General features: G+C 51.7%; 7 protein-coding genes across 7 annotated transcripts; 3 read left to right on the top strand and 4 right to left on the bottom strand.

Annotated features, from left to right (window-relative positions):
* Positions 1-233: 233 nt before the first annotated feature.
* C8Q69DRAFT_470874 (putative sister chromatid cohesion and DNA repair protein) lies at positions 234-5,694 on the bottom strand. The gene is made up of 3 exons (XM_028630869.1): positions 5,174-5,694; positions 3,436-5,109; positions 234-3,384 (listed from the first exon to the last, which is right to left on the bottom strand). Exons 1-3 carry the CDS (start codon positions 5,528-5,530, stop codon positions 688-690), a joined length of 4,728 nt encoding a protein of 1,575 aa, XP_028484283.1. The 5' UTR covers positions 5,531-5,694; the 3' UTR covers positions 234-687.
* A 2,449-nt stretch (positions 5,695-8,143) lies between these two features.
* On the top strand, positions 8,144-10,173 carry C8Q69DRAFT_299449 (synaptic vesicle transporter). The gene is made up of 3 exons (XM_028627129.1): positions 8,144-8,736; positions 8,816-9,105; positions 9,182-10,173. Exons 1-3 carry the CDS (start codon positions 8,260-8,262, stop codon positions 10,077-10,079), a joined length of 1,665 nt encoding a protein of 554 aa, XP_028484282.1. The 5' UTR covers positions 8,144-8,259; the 3' UTR covers positions 10,080-10,173.
* A 613-nt stretch (positions 10,174-10,786) lies between these two features.
* Positions 10,787-14,303, bottom strand: C8Q69DRAFT_470866 (putative SWI-SNF complex subunit). Its single transcript, XM_028630868.1, has 2 exons — positions 11,715-14,303; positions 10,787-11,562 (listed from the first exon to the last, which is right to left on the bottom strand). The coding sequence occupies exons 1-2, from the start codon at positions 13,821-13,823 to the stop codon at positions 11,233-11,235; spliced, it is 2,439 nt and encodes an 812-aa protein (XP_028484281.1). The 5' UTR covers positions 13,824-14,303; the 3' UTR covers positions 10,787-11,232.
* Positions 14,304-14,907: 604 nt separating this feature from the next.
* C8Q69DRAFT_299385 (endonuclease/exonuclease/phosphatase family protein) lies at positions 14,908-16,414 on the bottom strand. Its single transcript, XM_028627128.1, has one exon. The coding sequence runs from the start codon at positions 16,287-16,289 to the stop codon at positions 15,390-15,392; it is 900 nt and encodes a 299-aa protein (XP_028484280.1). The 5' UTR covers positions 16,290-16,414; the 3' UTR covers positions 14,908-15,389.
* C8Q69DRAFT_470851 (curved DNA-binding protein) lies at positions 16,240-18,519 on the top strand. Its single transcript, XM_028630867.1, has 6 exons — positions 16,240-16,262; positions 16,320-16,629; positions 16,833-16,916; positions 16,972-17,076; positions 17,153-17,956; positions 18,042-18,519. The coding sequence occupies exons 2-6, from the start codon at positions 16,374-16,376 to the stop codon at positions 18,257-18,259; spliced, it is 1,467 nt and encodes a 488-aa protein (XP_028484279.1). The 5' UTR covers positions 16,240-16,262; positions 16,320-16,373; the 3' UTR covers positions 18,260-18,519.
* Positions 18,520-19,182: 663 nt separating this feature from the next.
* Positions 19,183-22,161, top strand: C8Q69DRAFT_299374 (putative PHD finger domain protein). The gene is made up of 4 exons (XM_028627127.1): positions 19,183-19,279; positions 19,342-20,654; positions 20,723-21,502; positions 21,570-22,161. Exons 2-4 carry the CDS (start codon positions 19,366-19,368, stop codon positions 21,964-21,966), a joined length of 2,466 nt encoding a protein of 821 aa, XP_028484278.1. The 5' UTR covers positions 19,183-19,279; positions 19,342-19,365; the 3' UTR covers positions 21,967-22,161.
* A 1,050-nt stretch (positions 22,162-23,211) lies between these two features.
* On the bottom strand, positions 23,212-25,140 carry C8Q69DRAFT_299339 (putative lectin family integral membrane protein). Its single transcript, XM_028627126.1, has 7 exons — positions 24,861-25,140; positions 24,734-24,800; positions 24,610-24,680; positions 24,368-24,548; positions 24,122-24,316; positions 23,534-24,068; positions 23,212-23,454 (listed from the first exon to the last, which is right to left on the bottom strand). Exons 1-7 carry the CDS (start codon positions 24,947-24,949, stop codon positions 23,327-23,329), a joined length of 1,266 nt encoding a protein of 421 aa, XP_028484277.1. The 5' UTR covers positions 24,950-25,140; the 3' UTR covers positions 23,212-23,326.
* Between the last annotated feature and the right edge of the window lie 260 nt (positions 25,141-25,400).

Below are 25,400 nucleotides of genomic sequence, written 5' to 3'. Positions count from 1 at the left end.
AGTTCCAACTAGTAGATTGACCATTGCGATACGTAAAGAGCACTGTTAACACATCTCATTGTTTTGCTTATGTACCTACCCTACACATACATTCCATAGCACATGAACCCGCGGGGCTCGAGGAAAACAAACTTATAACGAGAACAAGAGAAAACGGGTTGGTTACCTGTAGCGGGATTGAGACCATGTCAAATTTCCACAACGACAAACTAGGGTAACTTCGGTACGTACATACATAAATGACATGATGAATGAACAGGGCACGAAAAGAGAAAAAAAAGAATGGGAAAAAAAAAAAGGAAACAGGGCATTTGTATCCTAAACGTCATGCATATTTCAGATCGGTGGGTTAAAGTCAAAGTCAAAGTCAAAGCAAAGCAGGGCAAGACAAGACAAGATAAGAAGAGAAGAGAAGAGAACTAACTACGCAAGTTAGACTGTTGGTGATGAAGGAAAAAGGTATTCACATTGAAACTGGAAATGGGTATTTTGCAAATTCTCTCGTGAAATGCAGGACGGTGATGATGATGATGATGGAATATAGAAGAAGAAGAAGAAGAAAGAAAAAGCGCGAGAATCAATCAATTTGTGGTTATGTCGGTTTTTTGAAGAAAGAGGACGAGTGAGAAGGAATAGATATATTTATGCCATTTTCATTTTTTTCCACTGGTTCTTTCTTTCTTTCTTCTAACCCCGTCTGGTTGATCGCCTCGTGGGTAGTTCTCGGGTCTTCTTGCTCGAAGTATCTGTCACCTCGGACTTGCGTTTGGGGACAGAGACAGAGACGGTTACATTTGTAGCTTTTGTTTTGGCGGGGGTGGTTGACTTTCTCTTTGATCGGGTGCTTTTCACTGCTGGAGGTGAAGTTTCGGCATCCTCCATCTCGGCATCGTCTTCCTGCTCTTCGCCATTACCGTCCTTTTCGTTTTCAGACGCCTTCGATACTTTTGCTTTGGCAGGAGTAGTAGACGTTCTCTTTGATCGAGTATTCTTCTTTGCTGGAGGGGCTGGAGGTTCTTCAGCATTTTCCATCTCCTCATCTTCGTCATCGCCATTCTTTTCATCGTCAGACTGTTGCTCCTCGTCTTCTTTTTCCTGTTCTTTTGGCTCATCTTCTTCCTCAGCGGCGCTTTCTTCGGAATTTTGTTCTTCTTCTTCCTCTTCTCCGTCCTGCTCCTCGTCACCTTCTTTGTCCATCTCAAGGTCATCTTCATCGCTGTCTCGATCGACATAACTGACATTCTTTCTGCCAGCGCCTCTGCTGCTCCGCCGTCGAGCGCTGGAGGTGACTTCTGCGGCATCATCAGACACCCAGCTATCTTCGTCGGCCTTCTTCCTGGGCAGCTTCGGGTTACCTGCTGCAGAAGACCTTCGGATGGGAAGAGATCTTCCCTTGGTTTTCTTGGCTTTCTTTGTGGCGCTGGTTTCGGCGTTTCCATTGAAATCGCTCTTTCTCTTCTTCGCCTGATTCTGCTGCGCTGTGGACGTGTTTCTTGGCTTCATCCATGAACGGACAATGCGGTCTAGGACGTCTTCGATATCCTCGGGGAGGTAGTTCTTTTCTGCCGCATCCTGCGCCTCCTGGTGGCTTAACATGGAAGCAAAGAGTGCGCTTGGCAGTCTCATCTTGCCTGGATACGTCTGAAGGAGATTCGTGCTGCCGCCGGTCGCTCCAGCAAATTTATGCTGATAAGAGTATATATCAGCGAACCGACGAATGGTTGCTTGTGCGAGATCCGACAATGTATGAAGACGCGTGGTCATCTCTTCGGTCTTCGCAATACCATCTTTAGTCTGCTTGACACGCTGCGCGATGTGGAATATCAGGGACAAATTGTTTTCGTTCGCGATGGCGGAGAGATAGAAGAGGATATAGCGTGAGAAGTCCGCCAGATCCGCGACTCGGGTAGACTCGTCGGTATCTGGAGGAGGATAATCAGGGTGATATGCGAGAAGAGACAGAAGGCGCGAGAAGATGGACTCCATCACAGTCTGCTCTTCGGATCTCTTCCCATTCACCACGCTTTGCCTTGAGAAGAAATTCGCGCGAGATCGTAGCCATGTTAGAGTGCTATCTTTCAAATCGGCATACGGCTCGAACGCGAGGAGACAAGGTATGGTATACCAGCGAGCGCTGAGATGAGTCTTCTGCACCAGCTTCTTTTTCAGATAGCTGATAAATTCAGCTCTCACGGCTAGCAGAGGGTCCTGGGTAACCAAGGCTAGAGAGTTGAAGTCCTTGGGAGTCAGGAGCTGGTCACAGAGACCCCGGGACGCGCAGAGCTTGATAAGTAGCTTAGCTGCTAGAAGACGTAGCCGGGGCTTTTGGCTCGCGGGCGTGTCTTTCTTCTTTGAGAGCTCCCCTTCGCCAGTGACCAGCTTGTTCAAAGTGCTATAAACGGGCTCCGCATGAGCGCGGAAATCGTCATCATTATCCGAGCCCTCTTTCGCACGAAGTCGATTGACGATCGTCTTGAGAGCCCATTGCTTCGCGATAGTTTCTTCGTCTTCGTCATCAGACCACTTATATCCGGAATCGGGTTGCGGGGAACGGTTTGTCAGTAGAATCTGGTTGACGGCGATAGAGACAATGAGGTCGCTTTCCTCATCTGCTTCCCTCGGGGCGAGCAAGTTCAATTGGGAAATAGCGGCAAGTCGTGTGAGGAAATGATCACCTCCATATCCCCAGTTTTTGAGACATTTCTGCACCAGATCCTTTGCATACATTTCCTTCTTGTCTGCAGCCGCCATGATAATAGATACGGCATGTTTAGCGGAATGGGGCGACGAGCTGTACAAGGCGTAGTTCACCAAGGCCTGTAAGAATTTGCGCTCCTTGGGGAGTTTCGACGGGAGCTTCTTAGCAAATCCAGAGCAGGCCTTGAGAATCTCCTCAGTGCCAGCATCATCGGCTGAGTTAGACGTTGGCGCCTGTGCTTCCAGGTCCCTGCACATCTCTTGGACCTGAGCTTCGAGAACTTCTGGATTGCGAGAGGAAATCTGCTTCAACATCTCGTGTGCAGTGTTCGCCAGCTCCTTGTCCTCGGACCGCGAGAGCTGGATTATCGCGGGAATATGACTCCGATTGAAGACAAGAGAGCTACACCTATACAAGAGCGGCGTGATAGTATCCAATACGGAGGGGCTGTTACCGCTCTGTATCCTCTTGGCGAGCTCCTTCAAAGCTTTCGTCACAGTCCGGTAGTCGCTAACAGCAGCCATCGCAAACCGCATGAGCTGGTAGCTCCGTCTGTCGTGCATCTTGGCGAATTTCCATAGATCTGCAGATACTCGGTTAGAGTCAGGGAGAGTCTTCGCTACACCATCAACTACTCTCGTAAGCTGCGCCTTGACGCGCTCCTCATCCTTATCGATGACACCACCCTAACCCTCTAGTCAGTAAGTTCGGCATTAGGGGAGTTGCAAGATTCTTACGTTGTACTCTTCACACGCCTGTAAGTATATTGTCATCGCACTCCTCATGGTTAGTTGTCTTGCTTGGAAGGCAAAGAATACTTTCTTTGCTTTGTCATCCAAGCATCGCAGGAGGGTCAGAATACGCAATACACGGATCTTGTCTGCGTCTTCTTCAGCCTCGGGATCGATATTCTGAGAGCCCCTCAGCCTCTTCGAGGGAGTTGAAAGTCCTCCCTTGGAAGGCTTTGACTTGATGGGCGGGTAGCCCAAGGGAAGGAGAACTTCAAACAGAACGCGGTCAATCAGCGCATGAATATCCGGGTCATTCGTATAGTAGGCATCGAATATCTTGGAAGGCGCATCCTTGAGAAGAGGAACCACCAACTCATTGTTTTTCTGTATTTCTCCAGCCGCAACCGCCCATATCCGGGCCAGGATCTTCATGGCCAGCTCCCGTACCTGCGGTTTCCGGTCCTTGACACGTTCCGCGAGCACAGAGAGCGTAGAGTCCGGAGTAGAGAGGCCACCAGTCACGGCCAGTTTCTTTATAATATCGGAAAAGCCAAATAAGCCCAGGACATCCACAGCTGCTAAACGAACTTTTTCGTCGGCATCACGAAGCGTGTTTGTAAGGCCAGTCACCAGGCTTTGTTCCTCGCTTTCACTTAGGCCGGAACCACCAGCAGCAGTTAGAACGATGCGCCCTACTGCTGTAGCCCAGGCAGCCCGAATAGAAGCAGACTTGTCCTGGCGACGACTCAAGAAACTCTCGTATGCTGTGGAATGAGCCTGGGAGAACGGCTTCGGCGCCAGGGGACTGAGCAGGACATTCGGCTGAGGTACGGACTCAGAATAGCCTATTAATGTGACCGGGGGATATGCCGCAGGGTTCATCGGCGGAGGTGGTGGTGGACCGGCAACGCCGATTCCTGCTACGAGATCACCGATTGTTTGTGTTGCCAACAAACGCAGAGAGACTGACTCCGCCGATAACTCCGCCTCCAATTGGGGGATGACATTCTGCAGCACATCTGGACAGGCTCGCCATAGTTCGCGGATCAAGCGATGTGCCTTGCTCAGTTCCTTGACATCCTCCCTCTCATCGTCAGAATCATCCAGGTTCACCTTTCGGTTGTGTCTCGAAGGGCCGTCCATCTTCGAAGCGGCTGAGGCATCGATGATGACGTTGTTAAAATACTGGCTGATATGACTGGTCATCTTCTCTGGACACGCCTGACAGATCGCCTTCGCCATATTATATGCAGGAGGGTAGTCCTTCAGCAGGAGAGTGTCTTGGTTGCTATCAATGGCCTCTGCTTTCTTTCCCTTCTTTGTAGGGGGTTCGATGACACGCGGATCGACTCGTAGAAATTGCGCAACGATAATGTCGACCACCTCTGGCGCCAGAGTTGGTGCCTCGTCGATTACCGTCACTAACAGGCGGGTCATATCGTATTCCACATTTTTGGCCACCTCTTCACCGGTTGAAGCCTTCGATGATCCCGAGACGATGTCAAAACACGATGTGAAAAGCGGTAGCATCAGAGCATCTGCAGAGTCGATATCCGTCAAGAGTACAATACTCTTGACTTCCGCGAGCGAGTTGAGCACGTAGATATGTTGCGAATTGTATGCATTGGACGGATCGGCCAGTGCGGGTATAATAGTTGTGATGATGCAAGTAAATATATCCTGTCCTCAGTCGGTCAGCAAAGAATTCCTCTCCAACGCGTCTACGTCAACGCCATGTTCGAACCTTTAGTTGATTTCCCGTAAAAGGCGCGTCGGGAGCGCAGAGGCGCAAAACATCCACAATACAGCACGCCGTCCACGCCCTGACACCTTTATCTCTATGCGCCAATAACTGGGCGCTAGCAAGTTCCTGCGAAACCTTCCGCAAAGAGTCTTTGTCCGTCTCCTCCTGCTCAAGCTTGCGGAGCTCCTGGCCTAGCTTCTGCAGACGCTGGAGCAGATCTGCAACAGGAATGGCGGGTTTTCCGACGCGCCATGAAAGCGGTTCATTGAATCTTAATTTCTGAAAACCGCCTTGCTCCTCCTCCGGCTCCACGGTCTCCGTCGCGGCGGAGGGAGCTTGCCGAGTGCGCGCAGGCATCGTGGGAGAAGGGCGGGGAAGTGAACGTGGACCAGATCAGCACAGCATGAGATGCTCGATGTTGGGGCGCAGGCGGTGGCGATGCGTGAAGGAATTGAGGCCGTGGAAGAAGCTGCGCGCCAAGGGAGATTGGAATTGGGATGAAAGTCACGACGGCGACCGAAGATGAAGATAAATGGGGAGTTGGAGGCACGAGCAATAATCGATTCGAATCAAGCGCGGGCGCTTACCGCCCACTGAACTGCCGCCCGTCGACGCGTCGGGCGTGTTGTGCGGGCGCCTCAGGCAGAAACTTTTTGATAGAGCAGAATATTTATGGTACGCATTCAAGTCTGTAAGTAACATGCATCTTCTGTTTTACGCTGCGTGATTAAAGGTCTCTTGCAACTGCATACTTCGTCAATTAGTTAATAATAAATAACTTTAGGCTTTTCTATTTTGTTGACTCTTATACAGACATGGCTAACTCCTTTGTTTATATACTTCACTGAATTAGCAAGGCTCCTCCAGGCACCTAAAACTACCTTTCTCAATAATGTCCTGACCTCCATAGATTTATCTAGGGGCTAGTTACACCAAAAAAGGAACCCCACGATTCATTATTGCTCAAGTCGCCCTACTCTAAACCAAAAGACATGGGACCGCAGCAAGCGATTACGTTCATCGCCTGTAACACAACCCTAGAATCAGCAAAGTAATATTAATAAGTAGAGTATGCTATAATGAATCGCTCAAGCAGGAAGGCGGAAATTCTCCCGATATATATCCGGATCAGTTCAGCCGATCTGCATAATAATTAACTTGACTACCATATTCCTTCTCTTCAAGATCCTGTATGCACGTGAGTATTCTGTAATCCGCTACGAGATAGATAGATAGTTAGTATCTACTCCACATGCCTAATCGCGAGTATCCACAAGGATACTGACTACTATAATAGAGTATGATACCGTTCGCAACTTACTCTAGACCACTTACATACCTACCTGGTACCTAAGATACTCTAGATTCTAGAATATGGCCATGACCACGTGTTGGTGCCATACCTGATACGGTTAGCGGTCCCCGGAGGTTCCCAAGAGCGAAAAAGTGGGTCTCGGAACATTCGAGGCGCCGATCGACCGAGGGAAAAGCATGGAAGAAGAATATTAATGACGCCAGAAACAGGAAAAAAAGACGATGAAAATAAAATAATAAAATAGTAATAATATTATTATTAGTTATTATTTAATATATTCGTTATTCATCATTATTACTCAACTACCATATTATTCAGATCATGTCTCAGAGGAGAAGATGACCAGGCAATCCTATGACCTATCAAACATGTCATCCGGGCATGCAATGACTCAACTGACTCGGGGAGATCCTGCTCATTTGCCACGCGAGCGACGAAAGGACGAAAAGTCTCAGTCATCCTGGTAATAATAATAGATACCCAAATATCAGATCAGATCAGATCAGATCCTGTCTTCGCTCTATAATAATAATAATAATGCCATAATGATCTACTTCCGGTACCTCGGAGTCCGAGAGCAGCACAAGTGCCGACCACCGACCCCGACGCGAAGACTCAATTTCTTGGCCGAGACCAGTGCCATGGATTCTGACCAGTCGGACGGAGAAATACTCGGCTTCGCGCACTCCGAGCGGGAGATCTGGGATTGTTATTACTATCGTCAATCCTTGTTGGTGTTGGTCTCTTCCATTCCTCGGGCTGCCAGTTGGCCCAAGCTTCCGTCACCGCTTGCAGCAAAAACTCTGTAGATTCTAGAATACTAGATAGAACTATGGTAGAAAGTGATGGTTAGCGAGGATGCTGCTTCTGGGTTCCGGAGTCCCTGATGGTTGCTGAAAAGCAAACTACTTACCTGATATAATCATAGGGAATGACAGTCTTGTTATCCTCATAGAGACTACGGAGTAGAGCACGTAAGTCGTACTTTGGCCTATTGAGGAATCAGCACCAAGTGGGGATATGGTGGCGTCTGTAGACTCTCGACTTAAGAGTACGTACCAAGTGGTCCAAGTACCACTTGCAGCGGGCCGTCTGCGAGCGTCGCCGTGAAGCCCTAAAGAACGATGTCTGGCGAACGCAACCGTCGTGCAGTCGCCAATGATGACAGGACGGAGGATGTCGGACTTTAGGTTCTAACCGCGGCGATCCTAGTGTTCAGTGATGGCGCCATCTGCGTTCAACTACTAGATATGCTCCCAAAAGAGAGCATAAAGCATAGTTACGCTTAGAAATCCTGATGGTCAATGATCCCCCCCCTTCGGCGCTTCTTGTCATGATCCTCCGTCTTATGTGCCTGGCTCATGGCGCCGTTGCCGGCTTCTCCACGGGCCCATTGGCCTAGAGGCCTAGAGCAACAGAGCTCTCAGCTGGGCCTCCTCGATGTGGAAAACTTTTTGGTCGTACGCATGGAGATAACAGAATGGATCGGATCCACTGCGCTAAAGTCCGTTTTTTCAGATCCTATATATCAGGTGTAGAAGATCTCATCTCGTAGGCTGCTGGAACTTCCAAGGTCGAACTGTCCCGGCGATCCCAGTAACGCTTCCAGGAACGTCTATATCCGAGCCCGTGTTCAGTGTAAATTGCGTCACTGGGAAGAAGCCACAGCTTGTTTAGAGACTTTTGAGAGTATCGATTATACTCTAGTCACCCCGTCATCCGTCCTGACCGGCCGAGGCTCCCCGGCGCATTGCGTCAAACGCGCGACAGCATGGACCCAGACAAGCAGACCACATTCGATTCAAACGCGACCACACCAACACGACTGAGCATCGATCATGAGAGAGTCCCTCACCATCCGTCGTCCGGTGATACCCTGCAAGAAGAGAAGACGAACGAGCTGCGCGCCATGGAGAGCCCGCAACCGGAGGAGCGGGTAGCCCGAGACGAGGTTGGCGATATCGAAAAGGAAGAGGAAGATATCGAGCGCGGAGGAGAAGCGCCCCTGGAGGATGAGAATGCCCCCAAGAAGGATCCAAACCTGGTGGAATGGGATGGTCCAGACGACCCCGAGAACCCGCAGAATTGGCCCAAGTGGAAGAAATGGGTCTACACCATGACGCTGTCGTCGTTGACCGTCTGGATCACGTTCGCCAGTAGTGTGTTCAGTGAAGCAACCCTGGTGACGGCGGAGGAATTCGGTGTGTCCACCGAAGTCACGACGCTGGGAACGAGTCTGGTGGTGTTTGTAAGTGATACAGTTCAACAATGGCTTTGATTGATATCATGATTCAGACCTAGAATACGAACTAATTAATTCTCAACAGGGATTTGCCGTCGGTCCTCTGATCTGGGGTCCTATGTCTGAGCTGTACGGGCGTATGCCACCACTGTTCTTCGGATATGCTGTCTTCGCCATCTTCCAGATTCCCGTTGCCGTCGCTCAGAACCTCCAGACGATCATGGTGTGTCGATTCTTCGTGGGAGTCTTTGGCTGTGCACCGCTGGCAGTCATTGGAGGTGCTCTCGCGGATTTCTGGGACCCAGTTGACCGAGGTGTTGCTGTTGCCTTCTTCTCAGCAGCCACTTTTGGAGGCCCTACGGCCGGTCCTATAGTGTAAGTTATCTTTCACCGTTATTCTATCTTGTCTTTCATCCTCCCTCTTGGAACAGATAACTAAACAGTGGAACAGGGGTGGTTTCATCGTGAGCTCCCACCTAGGATGGCGATGGACAGCCTGGATCACCCTCATCGCATCTGCTTTCTTCGGCCTCATCGCCTTGATCATCGTGCCAGAGACCTACGCACCAATCCTGCTTCAGCGCCGCGCCGCTCGTCTTCGCCATGAGACAAAGAACTGGGCCTACCACTCCTTCCTGGACGAGCACCGTCCAACCTTCAAAGATATCCTCTGGAAATACATCCTGCGGCCGTTCCAGATGCTGTTCCTCGAACCCATCCTAGTCTGCATCACCATCTACCTCGCCCTGATCTACGGTATCCTCTACCTCTTCTTCGAAGCCTACCCCGTCTCTTTCCAGGAAGTCCGCGGCTGGAAACACCCCGGTGTAGCCGCACTGCCATTCCTCGGCATCCTAATCGGAGTCTTCATCGGCGTCGCCTTAATCTCCATCATCACCAAGACCCGTTTCGCGCGCAAACTCGAGAAACACGGCCGCGTCGTCCCCGAAGAACGTCTCGTCCCCATGATGATCGCCTCCGTCATCCTCCCCGCCGGTCTGTTCTGGTTCGGATGGACATCCAGCCCTCACGTCCACTGGTTCCCACAAGTTCTCGCCGGCGTGCCCATCGGATGCGGCATCCTCGTCATCTTCATGCAGGGCCTCAACTACATCATCGACGTATACCTCATGTTCGCAAACTCCGCCATTGCCGCCAACACGCTCGTCCGGAGTTGCGTTGGTGGTGGCTTCCCCCTCTTCGCTGTGCAGATGTATCACAATCTCGGCGTGAACTGGGCGTCTAGCGTGTTGGGCTTTATCACCGTCGCGATGATCCCGATTCCGATCTTGTTCTTCTTCTACGGAAAGAAGATTCGCTCTTTGAGCAAGTTCTCGCCGAAGTTTTAAAGAAAAAAAGATCCCAACCTTTTTTTCCCCCCTTCTTCCTCTCATTAATCATACATAATCCTCGCCCCCCCCCCCCCCCCCCCCCCCGCGCCCCTCTTCCGAAGGAAAATCCTTCGGTAACGCTCATGATTATCATTTATTCCTCCAAAAGAAAGAAAGGCATCAGCATAAGCATATAGACTTGATGAATGCGCAAGCCCCCAAAGCTCTCGATATATATCTATATATATACACACACATACATGTATATGCTGGTTTCGTGGGTTACATTTGGCGTTTTTGCGTTTCACATTTCCCCCTATTATTTATTTATCCTGGCTGATGCCATGCCCATGCTATCTATACTATCTATGGTCTATTGATGCCGTATATACCTCTTTGTTTTTTTGTTTGTTTGTTTGATTGATTTTTTTTTTCTGGGTGGTTTATTATCATCATCATCGATTTATGTGTCGAATATGAGTTAATGTCTCATTACTAGTTGTAGTAGGGGGGACGAACAGAAGAATGATGATGATGATGTGGATTATGTGGATTATGTGTCTGAATGGGAATGAGAATTGGAGAATAAAATTAGAAAGATTTCTTTCCTTCTTTCTTTCCTTGCTTGGGCTGATCGTTGTAGAGATTCTAAGGATAGAGATAATAAAAATAGACATGTTAATTATCTTACCCGTGGTGGGATACGATGCTTGGATTGGTAGTTACTGTATTATATTATTATAAGTCATCTGTCTCTATATTAACTACCTTGAACTAGTTATCCACAAGGCTTACAACTCAAGTGTAACAAAAACAAATCGTTCTCGTTCTCATCTCAATATAACATCTTCATGGATTTCAATCTCCCATGCAGATATGGGAGGCAAAAGACTCAGATTCCCCAATTGGAACTTAACTTGCGCCACCAAGAATTGAGTAGATCAGCTAATACATGAGGACAGCCCTGAGGGAAAATAGGGAGATGCTTTAAAAAAAAACAACGACGGACTGATAGCCCACAGCTCCTATATCCTATGTACCATGTCGGGCAGATAGATGCCTTCGACAAAAGAAAACGTTCAAAAAAAAAAAAAGTAAGAACACGCCTGCTAGATCCATGTAATCCCCCTCCCCCTCCTTAATACTCCAGCTCAGCCCTAGTAGAGTACAGCTACGATGCAGAAGCGTTCGATCCTGCCATTCTCGCCAATCTCTCCTCAACACGCTCCTTGTGCTGTCGGTTCCGCAGGTGCACTTCGAAATTATCGACTGTCGTGCCGGGGCCAGGTGTGTACAGCTTTCCAGGACAGTCGTGACATCGGATACGTGGAAGGTACTGGTATTTCAACTTCTGGCCCGGATGCGTAGCGTTTGCATTCGCGACAGGCAGCATGGTGGCAGTATCGACGGCAGAGTAGCGCATCACGCCTTCAAACGAGTCGTTCGGGTAGTTGCGGTTGAGCTGAGCAAGACCAGACATGAGCCAGGTGGGCGGCGGAGGCTATTCGACACGTCAGTGCACAGTCCCCAATATATACACTTCGAAGCCCTCTCTCATCTTCGTCGGGTGTAGGAGTGGATGGACATGATTGGGAATCTGATGATGATGTTGCCCGAGCTTCAATATGTCTTCTCTTTCTGTTTTCAACTTACCCCCGGAACGCCTGGCTGTGGAGGATGAGGAGCATCGATGGCACCGATCTGCTGAGCCGGGCCCTGTTGTTGTGCGCCTGGACTGAGATTGGCTGGTCTAGCTACGCCGGGCTGCTGAAGCTGGGATTGCGGTGGCGGCATTGAGCCTGCTGGTGCAGCGCTTGGGGTGCTGTTCTGGGACGTCTGAGGAGCCGCCGTAGGGCCAGTGACACTAGAGGCTGACTGGGGTCTATTCCTGTTCTTCATGTCTCGAAGCAATTGGCGCAACCGCTCTCTGTTGATCTTGAGCTTGACGATGAGCTTATCCGGCTCGTCCATGCTCTCTTCTCGGTAATCACGTCTTCGGGCAGAGACTCTCGTTTCGTGGTGGTGCAACGACGGTTCAGGCGTCGTAGAATGGCCAAGGTTGGACCGAAGGGCCGCCTGTGCAGCCGAAGCAGCACCTCTCATGCCTCTTGTCCGAGCCGTGCCTTGAGCGAGATGGGTGCCAATGGCAGGAGAACCCGCAGAGGAATCCTCACTGTCAGACTCGTCCGTCTCGTCGCCTCCATCGCGCTGGCCGGGCACAGAGCGCCTACTGCGACCTGAACCTGACCGCTTGAAGAGGTGGCTCTCCTCTACTGAGGAAGCAGAGTTTGGTATAACAGACGACACAACCATCGTTCGAATGGTGCGCTGGCGGTCCTTGAGATCTGGCAGAGCCGGTCCACCACGACGGTTAACTGACCGTTTCTGCCGTCGCTGCTCTCTGGAGATGGAGACCTCTGTACGCTCCAGCTCGGCTTCATTGAGCTCGTACAGATAAGGAGTGAATTCCTTGGCGGCCTGGAATGGCCGGAATGGCGTGGAGAGGGGTGTCGGGAGGAATGCGGTTTTGAGGTCGGGGTCCTCGATGGGACGGCCATCGAAGGGATGTGAAAGGATGTAGAGGGACTTGGTGAATAGCTGCACCTGTTCGCGAATGGAATGAGCGATGGCGGTGGTGAACTCTCCCGACAGAGAGAGATCGTTTGTCATCTGCAGCGCAAACTCCTCGGGAGAGTTGTAGGGATTGTTCATCTCCCATTCGAACTGATCAACCAACGTATGCTGTCCAATGGTTATATTCAGCTTTATCAAAATGCGCATTTCGTCGTTTTTGTACGCATAATACGGTAGGTGAGGATCTAGGGGATCATCCTCGACGTACACTTGCGGATAGTAGTCCACAATCTGCTCCTGGATCGCCTGGGATATCTGGCGTACGAGCGGGACGCATGTTTCAAGAGGGAGACCTAGGTCCTCAACGAACTTCTCTGCGAAGAGATCGGGAGACGTCACTCGATCATGCAGGTTCCAAGTAAATGTATCTCGGATCTTGATCTTGTCCCAGTCGATATCCAACCGAATAGGGACGAGGTCTTCGATCTGCTCGTTCTGAACCTTCATGTCCTTACGGGATATCCGTAACTCTCTAGACTTTCTGCCCCCCGGACGACGGCGGTTGGACGGATAGAGTAATTGCGGATGCTGATTCCTCAGATCCGTCCGCGCATTGCCATACCCTTCGTAGCCAGCGCCATAGAGAGCCGCAGGGTTGGTCTGGTTATCCCGCCGCAACGCCAGATAATAATCGCGCTCTGCCCGTTTCTGCTGGAGAATCTCTTGGCTGGGATTATGCCACGCTTCCAGGGCGGAGTGGTGGAACTCCCGGTAGACATACTGCTCCAGGAGGATCTTGTCTGTTGGCGTTTCACGAACGCGCACTGGTAAGCTTTCTGTAGGCGAAGAGGACTGCACCGCAGAGCCGGAACGCGACCGTTTCCTACTCGACGCCGTGCCATTCGCGCCATTCGACTGGGGAGATGCGGACCGCTGGTTCTCATCCGATTGAGACTCTCCGACAGAGACCCCTGACGCTGCCAGAACCGCCTTCGCGTTCTGTTTCCCTTCCACGATCGCGTCCTGGGAGGTCCCGTTGGCACCCTGGTCCGCAGCCGGGTTCGAGCTCTCTGCGTTGGCGTCTACGACGGCGGAGCTGGAGCCATTCTGGACTCCATCCGGCTGGGGGTCCTGCGAAGAGGATTCCGGATTCGAAGAAGTCCCTGCGGGAAGGTCCGCGGATGACATTGTTTCTTTCTAGGAGATAGTTATGCGTGTCTGCTCACACGGAGACACGTTGGTGGGCACAAATATGGCGAGGCGAATGCTACGATAGCATCATTGGAAGGGCCTGGGGAGACAGCGCATCAAGGTCAGCCAGGTTGGGAGCTCCATCGAACGCGATCCCATCGCGACAAGCTCGCATCATGACATGATCGGGGCAGGAAAGCAATGCACAGGAACTTGTTTGGGGGGGGCGAGGGGAGGTCATCGCGACGGGCGCATGTTGCGCCTGAGCAAAAGCCATCGCCATCCGGGCGGGCGCAACGACAGACGAAAGGACAACAGGGGCAGAAGGCCAGCGACAGCGATCACAAAGAAGACATACCAAAGCCAGCAACGCAAGCCAGCCGATGGCCAGCGGTCGAACAGTCCGGGAGACTCAGAGGGTTCCAGGCAGGACGACTGAGTGGATGGGTCGGGGTCTGGTCTGGTCTGGTCTTGTCTTGTCCTGTCCTGGGCTGGTTGGGGCTCGATCGCTTTTCCCGCGAGGCACGCGCAGGATCTGCCGAAGCGCCGAACGGGCCGATCTGGCCGCTGGGATTTGATCAGAAAACAGGAGAGAAAATAATTAACTATCACTATAGTAAGTAACTATAGTATATGTAGTAATTAATCCCTGGAGTTGGCGGGTGGCTTCTCGTTTCCTGGTTGGCTTGCGGCGCTCTGGAAAGAGAGAAGAAGAGAGTCGCGGAACTGGAGCGCGAAGACGAAGGAGGACGAGCCGCCTCCCGCTCCGTTACTAGAGTAGATCCTGCTGTTCGTTACTCCTACTCTACTGGCCGTTTCCGTGCTGGCCACAGCATCCTCATCATGCATTCGTGCGGACGAGATCCAGACAGACAGTGCAGTCTCTACAGACATCTCCAGCGTGAAAAAAGGGCCATCCTACGGCAATCGACGGCGCTCTTGTTGCTCTCTGCGATCTGCTGAAATTACCGGTATCGTACTGTGTCGTATCGATACCGTCTCCGTCCCTCTCCGCTGCGCTAGCCGCTTTGGGGGTTAGAGGTCGTTGGAGGCGGTGCGTAGCAGTACCAGTAAGACTAGTTAGCGAAATAATTCAATTAGATCAATTATTAGATAGATGATCTATCGTCCTTGTTTGGGATAATAGTTAGTTGGTGTTACTATTATAACCAAGGCTTAGATACTAGGAAGAGAGAGACAGCTCGTACAGGGCGTCGACGTTAAAGCGGCTTAAGCACATTCATTCTGTCGTGGAAAAAGTATAACTATATATTTCGGAACCACATCTCACTGCTACGCTATTGACAGCAAGGTTTGGATTTCCCTTGTTTTCAATTTAGACACTGCTCATTCGATTCTACCATTTCACTGCACATGCGAGCGTTGACTGACTGACTAGGCAGGTCTAGGGGATATTATTATCACTACATGCTATTCCAACCTTATCAAAGACACCAATGATGTAACTAGTCATAAGATTAACAGCTTGCGCAAAAGACAAACAGAACTCGCGACAGACCTGCTGGATCTTAACTGCCAGGATGTTTAAAACATCGACGACACTTAGCTCAACACCGCATCGACGACAACAGCTCGATGGTCCGAATTATAGACCCCGTCGTCGAATTTGTTTGGTAAAACAGCATACGCCGTGGCCGTCCATGGCAGAGATAAAGCCTGACCGGTATTCTCCGTTTTATGCGTCGGTCCCAGCAGGATATAGTCAATGCGCGTTGGCGGTACGCCTTCATAGCCAAACCCCGTGAAGGTATTCTCATTGCCATACCGCTTTGCTGGGTCTATAAGTCTCTGGCTATCCACGAGAGGTGACGTGTCCGCCGTCAACGCTGTGTAAGCTTCCTGGGTTTCCTTGCTGTTAAAGTCCCCAGAGAGGAAGATCCCCGAGAGTACATCTACGTATGGGCCGGTGCGGTACTCGTGGATCTTGCTCAAGATAATACGCGCGGATTCCGCTCGTGATTTGGATCCCTGGTCGTCAAGGTGAGTATTCAAGGCCAGAATCGTCTTCTGACTGGCATGATGTTTGAAGACGCCGATAGTCACAATACGTATGGAGGCCGCATCCCATCCCTTTGATGGCACCGTCGGCGTTTCGGACAACCAGACGGTTTCCCAATGCAATAGCTGCCAGACCGCTGGACGGTAGATGATTGGGGAGTACTCTCCAGCCTCTTTGCCATCGTCCCTTCCGACTCCTATGTACGCCCACTCTGGATCCGCGGTAGTGTTGGTGCCAGACGCTTTGTTGAGCCCGCAGAGAACGTCCAGCAATTGCCCATGGAGGACCTCTTGTAAGCAGATAAACGACTCGTGATGATACTGTGTATTATAGAGCAGCTCGTTGAGGAGCAGCTGTTTACGCTGCGGCCAGGGCTTCTCGCCCTTGAACGGAGACGAAGTCGCGTAACGGATGTTGTGAGTGAGGACGCGGACAGGCAACATGTCTAAGCTAAGCTAACAGACTGGCAACAGACCCAGAAAGCTCTCTAGATACTCGTAAAAGTAAAAGAACCACGGACGAGGCCCATGACGTTGCGCGCGGGACGACGAATGATAATAATAAATCCTTACTTAGCGGGCGGTCAGTCGAATCTCGCGAAGCCCTGCCAGACCCCACCGTCAACCGTCGAAAACCCCGCCAAACCGGTTGCACACGACCCTGAAAAGGCAGATCGAAATAGCTCTACGTTCTCGCACATCCACCCCGAGAGTATCTGTGCAGTAATTCCTCCAGCGCGAGGACCATCAGACACAATGGCTGAGACTCAGGCCCCCGAGGTTGGTAAGTGTATCCGGAAGGACTTGTGCGCTATCTAATCGCACTCTGCCTGCGAGGTTGTCGATTTTGCCCGTCTCTTTTCGATCATTTGCTGTGACGCTGTCGAGGCGCCCCGGAGCGTCTTTCCGCTCAGTTCGGAGGTTACACGCGATGCCAACGGGGTTTACGTTTCGTATATAACTGACAATCTATCTCCTGTCTTCCAGACTACACCTTGAACAACCCCGATACCTTGACCAAGTACAAGACTGCGGCGCAGATCTCGCACAAGGTCCTAGAAGCCGTCTCAGGTATATTGCCTTCTGGCCCAGTATCAAAGGAGCCTCAATTGACTGATTGCCGCAGGATGGTGCCTTGAGGGCGCGAAGATCGTGGAGCTTTGCCAGAAGGGTGACCAGCTTCTCGAGGAGGAGATTGCCAAGGTCTACAAGGGCAAGAAAGTCTCCAAGGGTACGTTGTAGCGAAGGGTCCTTGCTCGTTGTAAATGGGATCCTCTGTATTGACAGGATTTCTTTCCGAAAAAAAGGTTTCGCCCACCCCACGACGGTGTCCCCGAGCTCTTACGTGACTCCGTACACTCCTCTGCTCTCTGACGCGGAGGAGGCCAACACGACGCTCAAGGCCGGAGAAGTCGTTAAGATCCAACTGGGCGCCCAGATTGATGGATTCGGAACCATTGTCTGTGACAGCATCGTTGTTGCCGGGGCTGAGGACGCCGTCACCGGCCGCGAGGCCGACCTCCTGCTTGCGACACACTACGCCAATGAGTTGCTTCTGAGACTCATGGTCCCTCCCGGTCTGCTGGCCACCGGATCCGAGGAAGAGAAGCAGAAGGCTGCTGCTGAGAAGCCTCCTACTCAGACCCAGATTTCCAACCTGATCGAGAAGGTCGCCAAGGCGTACGACTGCAACGTTGTCGAGAACACCACCAGCTGGCAGTTCGAGCGTAACGAGATCGAGGGCAAGAAGAAGATCATCCTGAGCCCCGGTTCTGGCACTAAGGGCGACGGTGTCCCCGAGGTGGGAGAGGTCTGGGGAGTCGAGATTGGCATGAGCTTGGGATCTGGAAAGGTCAAGACCTTGTCGCACCGCGCTACTCTGCACCGCCGTACCACCACGACATACATCCTCAAGCGTCCTAGCTCGAGACAGACCCTGTCCGAAATCGTCAAGAAGTTTGGAACCTTCCCCTTCAGTCTGCGTCAGCTCGATGACGAGAAGGCCGGTAAGGTCGGTGTCGTTGAGTGTGTCCGTGGCGGCGTCGTCCGACAGTACGAGCCCGCCGGTGACTCGGACAACGCTCCTGTGGCCAGACTCCTGACTACCATTGGTGAGTAGTTTTCTTGCCTTTCAGATATCTGAAAGAGACGTGCTTTTTCTTTTCCCATGAGAGGTGGGGCTGACCTGTCGAATAGCTATCACCAAGAACGGCATCACCAAGCTTGCTGCTCCTCCCGAGCCTGATCTGTCCAAGATCAAGTCGGACAAGAAGATCGAGGACGAGGAGATCCTGAAGATCCTCGAGCGTCCGATCTCCAAGTCAACGGGTGCCAAGGGCAAGAAGAACAAGAAGAAGAAGAAGCCCGCTAAGACTGCCCAGGGAGAGGGAGAGGAGTCCGGCGATGAGGAGTAAACTCGACGCGGAAACACGGTTTTTGTCCAGTCTGATATATGCTTCGCATTGGAAAGACTCTATCTATGACTCCCCTGAGCTGTACTTGCACGCCGCGGCCCGAGGGAATATGGCATTGGTAGTTCCACAGTGAATCCCAGCAGTACGCGGGATCCAGTCATGTCGGTTGATATGACGATCATGTAAAGGGTTTCTCTCTAAAGGCCCTTGTCTTTCTAGTTAGCAAAATAAAACCAAAAAAAATTGGTCTCTATCACGCATTTGTTTTCCATATTCCATGTAGAAAGGGGAGGGTGCCTCGCATTCACCTCCACGTTTATTCACCACGTCCCCAGGCAACCCTTTGGAAAAGGCAAGAAAAAAAAATTAACCTGAGCAACACATTGCACTGGGGAGTCCTCCCAACAGACGACCCTCTCTTTGTTTATCATCACTTCTCCTGCCCCTCGACGCGTCTTTTCTTCTTCTCCTCTCCAACCTCCTCACCTCTCCTGCTCTGCGTCTGCTCTACTCCTTTTCTTCCCCTGGACACCAGAACTCGAGCTCACGGACAGCCTTGCGTTTTTCTTCACTTCTGAACAAACGTCCGGAACCCTTCCAAACACGTTTCTACACCTCTGTCTTCTCTATTTTCTCAGAACTCTCTAGAGCTCCGGGTGTTGTTTGGACTGTGTAGTGGTGCGACCCCTGGGCATCTAAACCTCGAGCCGAGATACTGTCTTAGGCACTTCTTCTTTCTTCCTACACTTCTGGAGTCTTTCAGACACTGTTTCTCCACCTCTACTTTCTCTATTTTCTCAATCTTCCCTGGAGATCCGGGTGTTGTTCTGTCTTGTGGTGGTGCAGCCCCTTGACGAGGCTGGACAGGGCCAGTCGGGGCGGTTCCCTCGAAAACTCGCTCGATCTCTCAAGCTTCCCGCTCTCCTTCCTCTCTCTCAACCCGCGGAGAACGCGCGGGCTGGCTACGGTTCCAACGGTCACGTCTGGTGAGCTTCTTGCCAGCCTGGGAATCGTTCACCGGTGAGTATGATTTGCTTCCTGGATTCAAAATATTTCCCGTCAGCTAACGGTGTGCGCCGCAGTCTTTTGTCGAGTCTACATCTACAATGGCTCCGAACCTCCGCTCCTCCTCCCGCGCCAGGTCAAATACTTCTCGACCAGCTACTCCTCTGAACGTGCAAGCGGCCGTGAATTCTTCTTCTCTTACAGACTCTGCAAGACCCAGGAAGCAACGGCGTACTGGTCGAACTTCACGGATTGGAGTCGAGTCGGCGCAAGATGAACCTCGCGAGGATCAAGGACAGCATGAGCTCCCAGGAGCAGCAGGACGACAGTCGACTGACGTCCGGACACCTACACCAACCACTGACTGGACTGAACCTCCTCTGCGTGCTGCAGCACCTAGCTACGTTGACACTCCCTGGTCAGCCGTCTCAAGCTCTGCCAACCCCGTCCTGTCAGATATGCGACCTCTAGGGGCTATGCCTAATGCTAGCGATCTCCGGAAAGCTGGACTTTCATCATCTACCACCAAAACAACTCCTCGTTATATCATCGTAAAGAAACGGACCAACACTGGTGCCACTGTCGCGAATGGCAATCACGTCAGAGAACGACCGAAATCTGCTTCAGCGTCAACTGAAGAGCCGGCAAAGGGTACAGCCAATTCCAAGCCCAGCGCCAACCAGCTCCCCGAGAACACGACGGAGACCGACGCCTTCGACCTACGGGCACTCCCGGTTCCCCATTCGGCGCAGTACAACGTCGAGAAAATCAAGTCGGTGGTTGAGAATGCTCTCCGCCTGGCTGAGGCTTCTGGGGACCGGGCAGTTGCCCGTGGTCTTCGTCGCTTGTGGACCGAGAGCGACAAGAACGGCTTTTTCCTCTCCGTTCTCGACGGGGTGGCCCGTCAACAACCGGCCGACGAGCACAAATCGGCGTTCCAGGGGGCGATGCGCGAGGCCTTCAAGTCTCTCCGCGCAGAAGAGCAGTCTGCCGGCAAGGTCAGCACGCCCCCTCGGACCCGAACCCGCTCGGCCACGGCCACCTCGTCCCTGTCGTCGGCAAAGTCGCTCGACGCAGACACCTTTGCGCCGGCCATGGGCGCAGGAGAGAAACCTCCCCCCAAGCCCAAGGGCAAGGGCAAGGAGCCTCTCCTGCGTTCGACCGCACTCCCGGCCAGCGAGGCCTCTCAGCAGCGCAAACGCGCTAGGCAAGAAGACCCCGAGTTTTCGGAGGAGGCCATCGCCGAAAAGAAGAGTCGTCTGCGTCGGACGTTCTCGGATCTGGTAGCTCGAGAGAGCCGCCTGCGGTCCTCGTTGGGACCAGAGAGCCGGTCGTCTCCTGGTCCGGAGTCGGGGACTCCCAACGGTGAGAGGGTCAGGGACCCTCGAACGTAAGTACTATCTTTTACTCTTTTTTTTTTGTTGATCTACTCTGATGAATACTAACGCTACTCTGCAGCCGCGGTGAGTCCCAGGACAACAACGACTTCTGTCGGCAGTGCGGCCGAAGTGGGCAGCTCCTCTGCTGCGATGGATGCGTCAACTCCTACCACTTCTCCTGCTTGGCGCCCCCCCTCGACCCGGCCAACTTGCCGGAGGGAAAGTGGTTCTGCCCCTCATGCTCGATGAGCGGGCCTTTTGGGGCGTTGCTGGAAGCATTGGACAAGGCTCCCGAAAGGGACTTCCAGCTCCCCCTCAAGACCCGGACCTACTTCGAGGGCGTCAAGACGGGAGAAGATGGGAGGTACGAAGAGGTACACCCGCGTGTCAAGAACACCGCCCGCGCAAGGGGCGGTCGTTACGGGTTCCTCGACGACCAGTACCGTCTGCGGCTATTCGATTCGAAGAACAAGTTGATCGTCTGTGTCGCTTGTGGCCGTACCACGAACGGGGTTCGCCCGATCGTCCAGTGCGACTACTGTCCATGTGCATTCCACATGGACTGTGTCGATCCACCACTGGCGATCCCGCCGCCGCAGAAGCCCGGCAGTGACAAGGCTCACCACAACTGGATGTGCCCCAACCACGTAGAGCACGAGCTGTACAAGATCGCACCCGGAGAGAACGGATATGGGCGTGCCCATCGAATCCGCCGGCCCCGCCATCCACGCGTGGTTGATGTCGACGTCCTGCCGGAGGACAGCGAGGCGGAGGAGCTCGAGGAGCAGGAGTCGCAGGGAATCGTGTACCGCGTCTCGGAGAAGGGGCTCAAGCTCAATTTCATCGAGCGTATCAAGCGGTAAGTCAATGCTCCCTGGCATGTTTGATGAATGTCTATGTGTTTTGCTAACATCCTATTCCCACAGCGAGAACTTGGAAGCCGAGATTCGGGCCGCTGGGGCTGCTCAGTACAGTGAGTATGCCAAGAAGAAGCTGGACCATCTCGTCGAACAGGCGACTGCGTTTTACGCCTCCCAGCCTCCCACTTCGGAGGTCTTCGACAACAACGACGCCGCAGCAGACGTCCTGGCCTCTCGGTCGGCAGCTGATCGTGAAGCTGCCATGAACCTGGCATCTTTTGCCCAGGGGAACCAGGCCACGACGAACCTGCAGCCTGACAAGATCGGCACGTTGATTGACCAGCTACGAGCCAACGCTCCCAAAGACCTTCCCAAGGCAGAGACCGAGCTTGAGTCCCTCCACGCTCTACAAGAGCTCATCAACCGTCGTATCCAGACGCTCACCGGCAGTTCGTCTGACTGAACAATACCAACAGGAGAACCGGCCACTATCTCGACTTCATCATCGGACCTCATGTTCTTATTATGGCTCACCACGACTTACGCCTCACTTCACTCTCCTCTTCATATCTTCATGTCACTCAGGGACGAAGAAAACAAAAAGTTGAAGCAAATGCGTCTTCTTATCTCTTTTCAATCGGCGAACGCACAGCGATGTTGCTATTTTGCTACCGAGATCTTCATGCATTGGGTCGGTTCACGACTGGGTTGGAGTTCAAAATCTTTTTACCCCCCTCTTTTCAAAACGAACTGGCGTTTCAGGGTGTATGCTTCGAAGTCATCATTTCCGCGCTTTAGCCGACATTCTACTTTCGGCCGCGCCCCTTCTTTCCACTGCAACAACGTGTATTCATGGACAGCCTTGTCGGTCCCCTTTTGTCCTTTCAGTTTCCTTTCCTCATAAGGAACGATTTACCTGGACAAAGTGATGGGGCCTACTTATCATTGGCTTTGCAACTTCTTTCCAACAGCGGACTTTCCTCTCTTCTATCCCTTCCTATCACGACAGACCGTGATGGTCGATTGGGATTACCTGACGATGGACTTGCTTTTCTCCGCCGATGCATCTCTTTTCTCTCTTTTTTTTTCCCAACAGCAGGTTTTCCTATTTTTCATCCCTCCTACCATGACGAAATCGCGGTAGTCGATCGGGATGACTTGATGGAACGAACTGCTTTGCTTATCCTTTGCTTATCCTCTGAGGATAGATCACGCTTTCCTCTATTCCTCCCATCATGGTAATCTGATGGTCGATTGGGATAAAGCGTAGATTTAATTATTTGAAACGGAATGTATGTTTAGCAAAAATCATTCATAGAAACTGGATTATTCAGTCTTTTTCTTGGTCGTAGCTATGATATAACTAGTAGTACTTAGTAGGCATGTAGCTAGCTCTAAAGTGGTGATTAGCTGTATCAATATCTAGTTACGTAGTTTATTGGTTATAAACCATTCTTGGGCGTTTAGATACGGTACACTGCATTTCTAATCAACCCTTTTTATGCGTTAAGATACGGAATATTGCATTGCATTGCTAATCAGGAAAATTTTCAAGATATCAGACGCCTAACGGTAATTTATCTAGAGATTTAGTTTACATGTTACATACACTTCCCTCCACATCATGCCATGCCTACATGAGCAACACACACACACACACACACACATAATCATATCGAGAGTGCTCTTCTTTTACTTCCTTGAACTCTTTCAGAAAGACGAGATGGACGTCATTAACACATGCTGAAAAACGAGGAGTTCTTGAAGGACCTCATAAGAGGTTGATGGATGAGGTAGGTAGGGCTGGTTGTCATCATCATTATCTAAAGGAACTTCTTGGGCATGTTTGCGCGACGTTTCTTGTAGATGACGTAGGATCCAGCGAGCATGATTTGGAAGGCGATGAGGACGAAGACGAATAGGCCCATTCTAGGGGTAGAGGCGGCGATCACTGGGGAAGAGTGGTGTTAGTAAATGCACTACTAGTGATTGCTTTCGGGAGAAGGGCAGGGAGTGAATGGATGGCTTACTAGTGTAGATGGAAGTCTGCAGGCTCTCAGTCAGGGTGAGATGGGAGCTCTTCAGAGCTTCTTGGAGCTGGGCGAACCGGTCCTGGTAGTCTTTGCCTTGTACATCACGCTGGATAGCCTGGAGGAGAGACTCGATTCTCTGCAATCGGGCATCGAGATTGGCGTAGTGATCTTTGCTGATGAAGTTGCGGAGGAGCTCTTGATGGCGTTCCTCTTGCTTCGACCTCAATCCGGTGATCTCGCGGAGCATGGTGTTGCTCGCCTTGCTCATGAGCTGGAGGCGAACGTGAAGATCTTCAAATTGCTGCGCCGACGTTGTGTAGAACGATGCAGGTTGATCTTGGATGTCCTGAGAGCCAGAGTCTTGTTGGTTGTACAGGGGTTGTTGGCTGCCCTGCTGCTGCTGGCTTGGAGGCGCTTGTCTCGTCGTGCCAGACTGCAAAGTCCACACCAGAAACTTGAAGACTTCGAAAGAGTCTGGAGTGTCTGGGGTTGCTGCTGTGACTCCAAAGGTGTTGCCAGCAGGTAGTGCAACCTGTAATCTGTCAGAAACACCCTTCTGTATTTGTAGAACTAGTTCGTGCTCACCTTGTTCGTCTGGAAGCAGAGTTTATCATCGACAGTCACCTCGAGGAGAGTGTTTGTGTGCCTAATCCGAAGAACAGACGGGCGACCGAGATTACGGTAAGGATAGTCACAATGACCAAACGCCAGGCTATCCACATTGGTGTGAGACTTGTAGTCAGTTGTTCCATCATTCAGGAATCCTCGAATACTTCCGCCCTGGACAATGATCAGTACCAGTCGTTTCAAACGTCAGTTGCGTAGACTTACTCTTCCAGAGTGGGTGTCAATCGTGAGTGCCAGGCCATCGAATGGGCCGACAGTATAGATGCTGGACGTTCCGACCTTGGATTGTCCGTCTTTCGTGTACCACAGCTGGAGATTGCCACCGCCTCTCTCGGGGCCATTAGCTCTGAACTGGAATTCTGCAATCCATTCGGGCTCGGATATACTTAGTTCTCTGTCAGTATAACTGGGCCAATGACTCAAGAGTAGCATAATGAGAAACTTACGGACTTTGGGCCCACAAGGAACCCCTTGTATGGCCTGGATAAGGCGGGGTCAGAATGATTTTGTCCGAAAGCTAGATAGGAATTAGCAATCAGTCGATGATCTACAATAGAACCGCCAACTTACTATTTGGGGTCTGAATTGATCGCCCCCCAGGTCCCAGCCGGGGATGGCATCATTGTTTGGGGATATCCTAAAGTGGGAATTAGATAAGCTGGCCCGAGGGTACTCAACAAGGACATGCAGTTCGTACCTCGATTGATGACCGAAACTTAAACTGTCGACGAACGACTGTGCCTTGGCCGCAGCTATGCAAAATGCAACAGAAAGGAAGAGCTTCATTTTGTCGTGAAATGCGAATATAAACTTCGTGATGTTAGAGTGCTCGAGACGATGTCTAGCCGCAACTGCTGGCACCAGCTAGCATAAATCGCCCGTCAGGGCTCGTGAAGGGAACTTGAAAATGGCAAGCAGATGATCCAAAGATGCTAGATCTAGGAGAGATGACCCAATCCAATCTCCGTGGTGAACGCCAGCAGGGTATCAATCAGCAATCGTGCTCAGGGGCCCGCGGATTTTCGTCTGGAGAGCTCTGAGACGACACGAGTGGTGATCCACCCGACTACAATGGCGATCACGCAGACGCGAATCTCCCTGGCGGTAGCAACAACGGACGAAGAGAAATCCACGGTATGCCGGACACTCAAGTCAGAGAGAGCTATTGAATGGCGGACACCAACATCGGACATGTCCATGTGGAGCGTCTTCCCGATCCCTGCGTAGTCGAGTTATT

This window comes from Paecilomyces variotii, assembly GCF_004022145.1.
Source record: "Paecilomyces variotii strain CBS 101075 chromosome Unknown C8Q69scaffold_7, whole genome shotgun sequence".
Classification (NCBI taxonomy): Eukaryota; Fungi; Ascomycota; class Eurotiomycetes; order Eurotiales; family Thermoascaceae; genus Paecilomyces; species Paecilomyces variotii.
This window is presented reverse-complemented; position numbering and strand designations above follow the sequence as displayed.

Excerpts from the sequence above, each read along its gene's own strand:
- C8Q69DRAFT_470866 (XM_028630868.1), bottom strand. The coding sequence starts at position 13,823 with ATGTCATCCGCGGACCTTCCCGCAGGGACTTCTTCGAATCCGGAATCC. Across the intron at positions 11,563-11,714 it reads CACAGCCAGGCGTTCCGGGG|CCTCCGCCGCCCACCTGGCT; the intron begins GTAAGTTGAAAA and ends CGTGTCGAATAG.
- C8Q69DRAFT_470874 (XM_028630869.1), bottom strand. The coding sequence starts at position 5,530 with ATGCCTGCGCGCACTCGGCAAGCTCCCTCCGCCGCGACGGAGACCGTG. Across the intron at positions 5,110-5,173 it reads TTACGGGAAATCAACTAAAG|GATATATTTACTTGCATCAT; the intron begins GTTCGAACATGG and ends GACTGAGGACAG. Across the intron at positions 3,385-3,435 it reads AGGCGTGTGAAGAGTACAAC|GGTGGTGTCATCGATAAGGA; the intron begins GTAAGAATCTTG and ends CTAGAGGGTTAG.
- C8Q69DRAFT_470851 (XM_028630867.1), top strand. The coding sequence starts at position 16,374 with ATGACGTTGCGCGCGGGACGACGAATGATAATAATAAATCCTTACTTA. Across the intron at positions 16,630-16,832 it reads GACTCAGGCCCCCGAGGTTG|ACTACACCTTGAACAACCCC; the intron begins GTAAGTGTATCC and ends CCTGTCTTCCAG. Across the intron at positions 16,917-16,971 it reads GGTCCTAGAAGCCGTCTCAG|GATGGTGCCTTGAGGGCGCG; the intron begins GTATATTGCCTT and ends TGATTGCCGCAG.
- C8Q69DRAFT_299385 (XM_028627128.1), bottom strand. The coding sequence starts at position 16,289 with ATGTTGCCTGTCCGCGTCCTCACTCACAACATCCGTTACGCGACTTCG.
- C8Q69DRAFT_299374 (XM_028627127.1), top strand. The coding sequence starts at position 19,366 with ATGGCTCCGAACCTCCGCTCCTCCTCCCGCGCCAGGTCAAATACTTCT. Across the intron at positions 20,655-20,722 it reads AGGGTCAGGGACCCTCGAAC|CCGCGGTGAGTCCCAGGACA; the intron begins GTAAGTACTATC and ends GCTACTCTGCAG. Across the intron at positions 21,503-21,569 it reads TTCATCGAGCGTATCAAGCG|CGAGAACTTGGAAGCCGAGA; the intron begins GTAAGTCAATGC and ends CTATTCCCACAG.
- C8Q69DRAFT_299339 (XM_028627126.1), bottom strand. The coding sequence starts at position 24,949 with ATGAAGCTCTTCCTTTCTGTTGCATTTTGCATAGCTGCGGCCAAGGCA. Across the intron at positions 24,549-24,609 it reads TCCTTGTGGGCCCAAAGTCC|TATATCCGAGCCCGAATGGA; the intron begins GTAAGTTTCTCA and ends CAGAGAACTAAG. Across the intron at positions 24,069-24,121 it reads TCTGCTTCCAGACGAACAAG|GTTGCACTACCTGCTGGCAA; the intron begins GTGAGCACGAAC and ends GACAGATTACAG.
- C8Q69DRAFT_299449 (XM_028627129.1), top strand. The coding sequence starts at position 8,260 with ATGGACCCAGACAAGCAGACCACATTCGATTCAAACGCGACCACACCA. Across the intron at positions 8,737-8,815 it reads GAACGAGTCTGGTGGTGTTT|GGATTTGCCGTCGGTCCTCT; the intron begins GTAAGTGATACA and ends AATTCTCAACAG. Across the intron at positions 9,106-9,181 it reads CCTACGGCCGGTCCTATAGT|GGGTGGTTTCATCGTGAGCT; the intron begins GTAAGTTATCTT and ends ACAGTGGAACAG.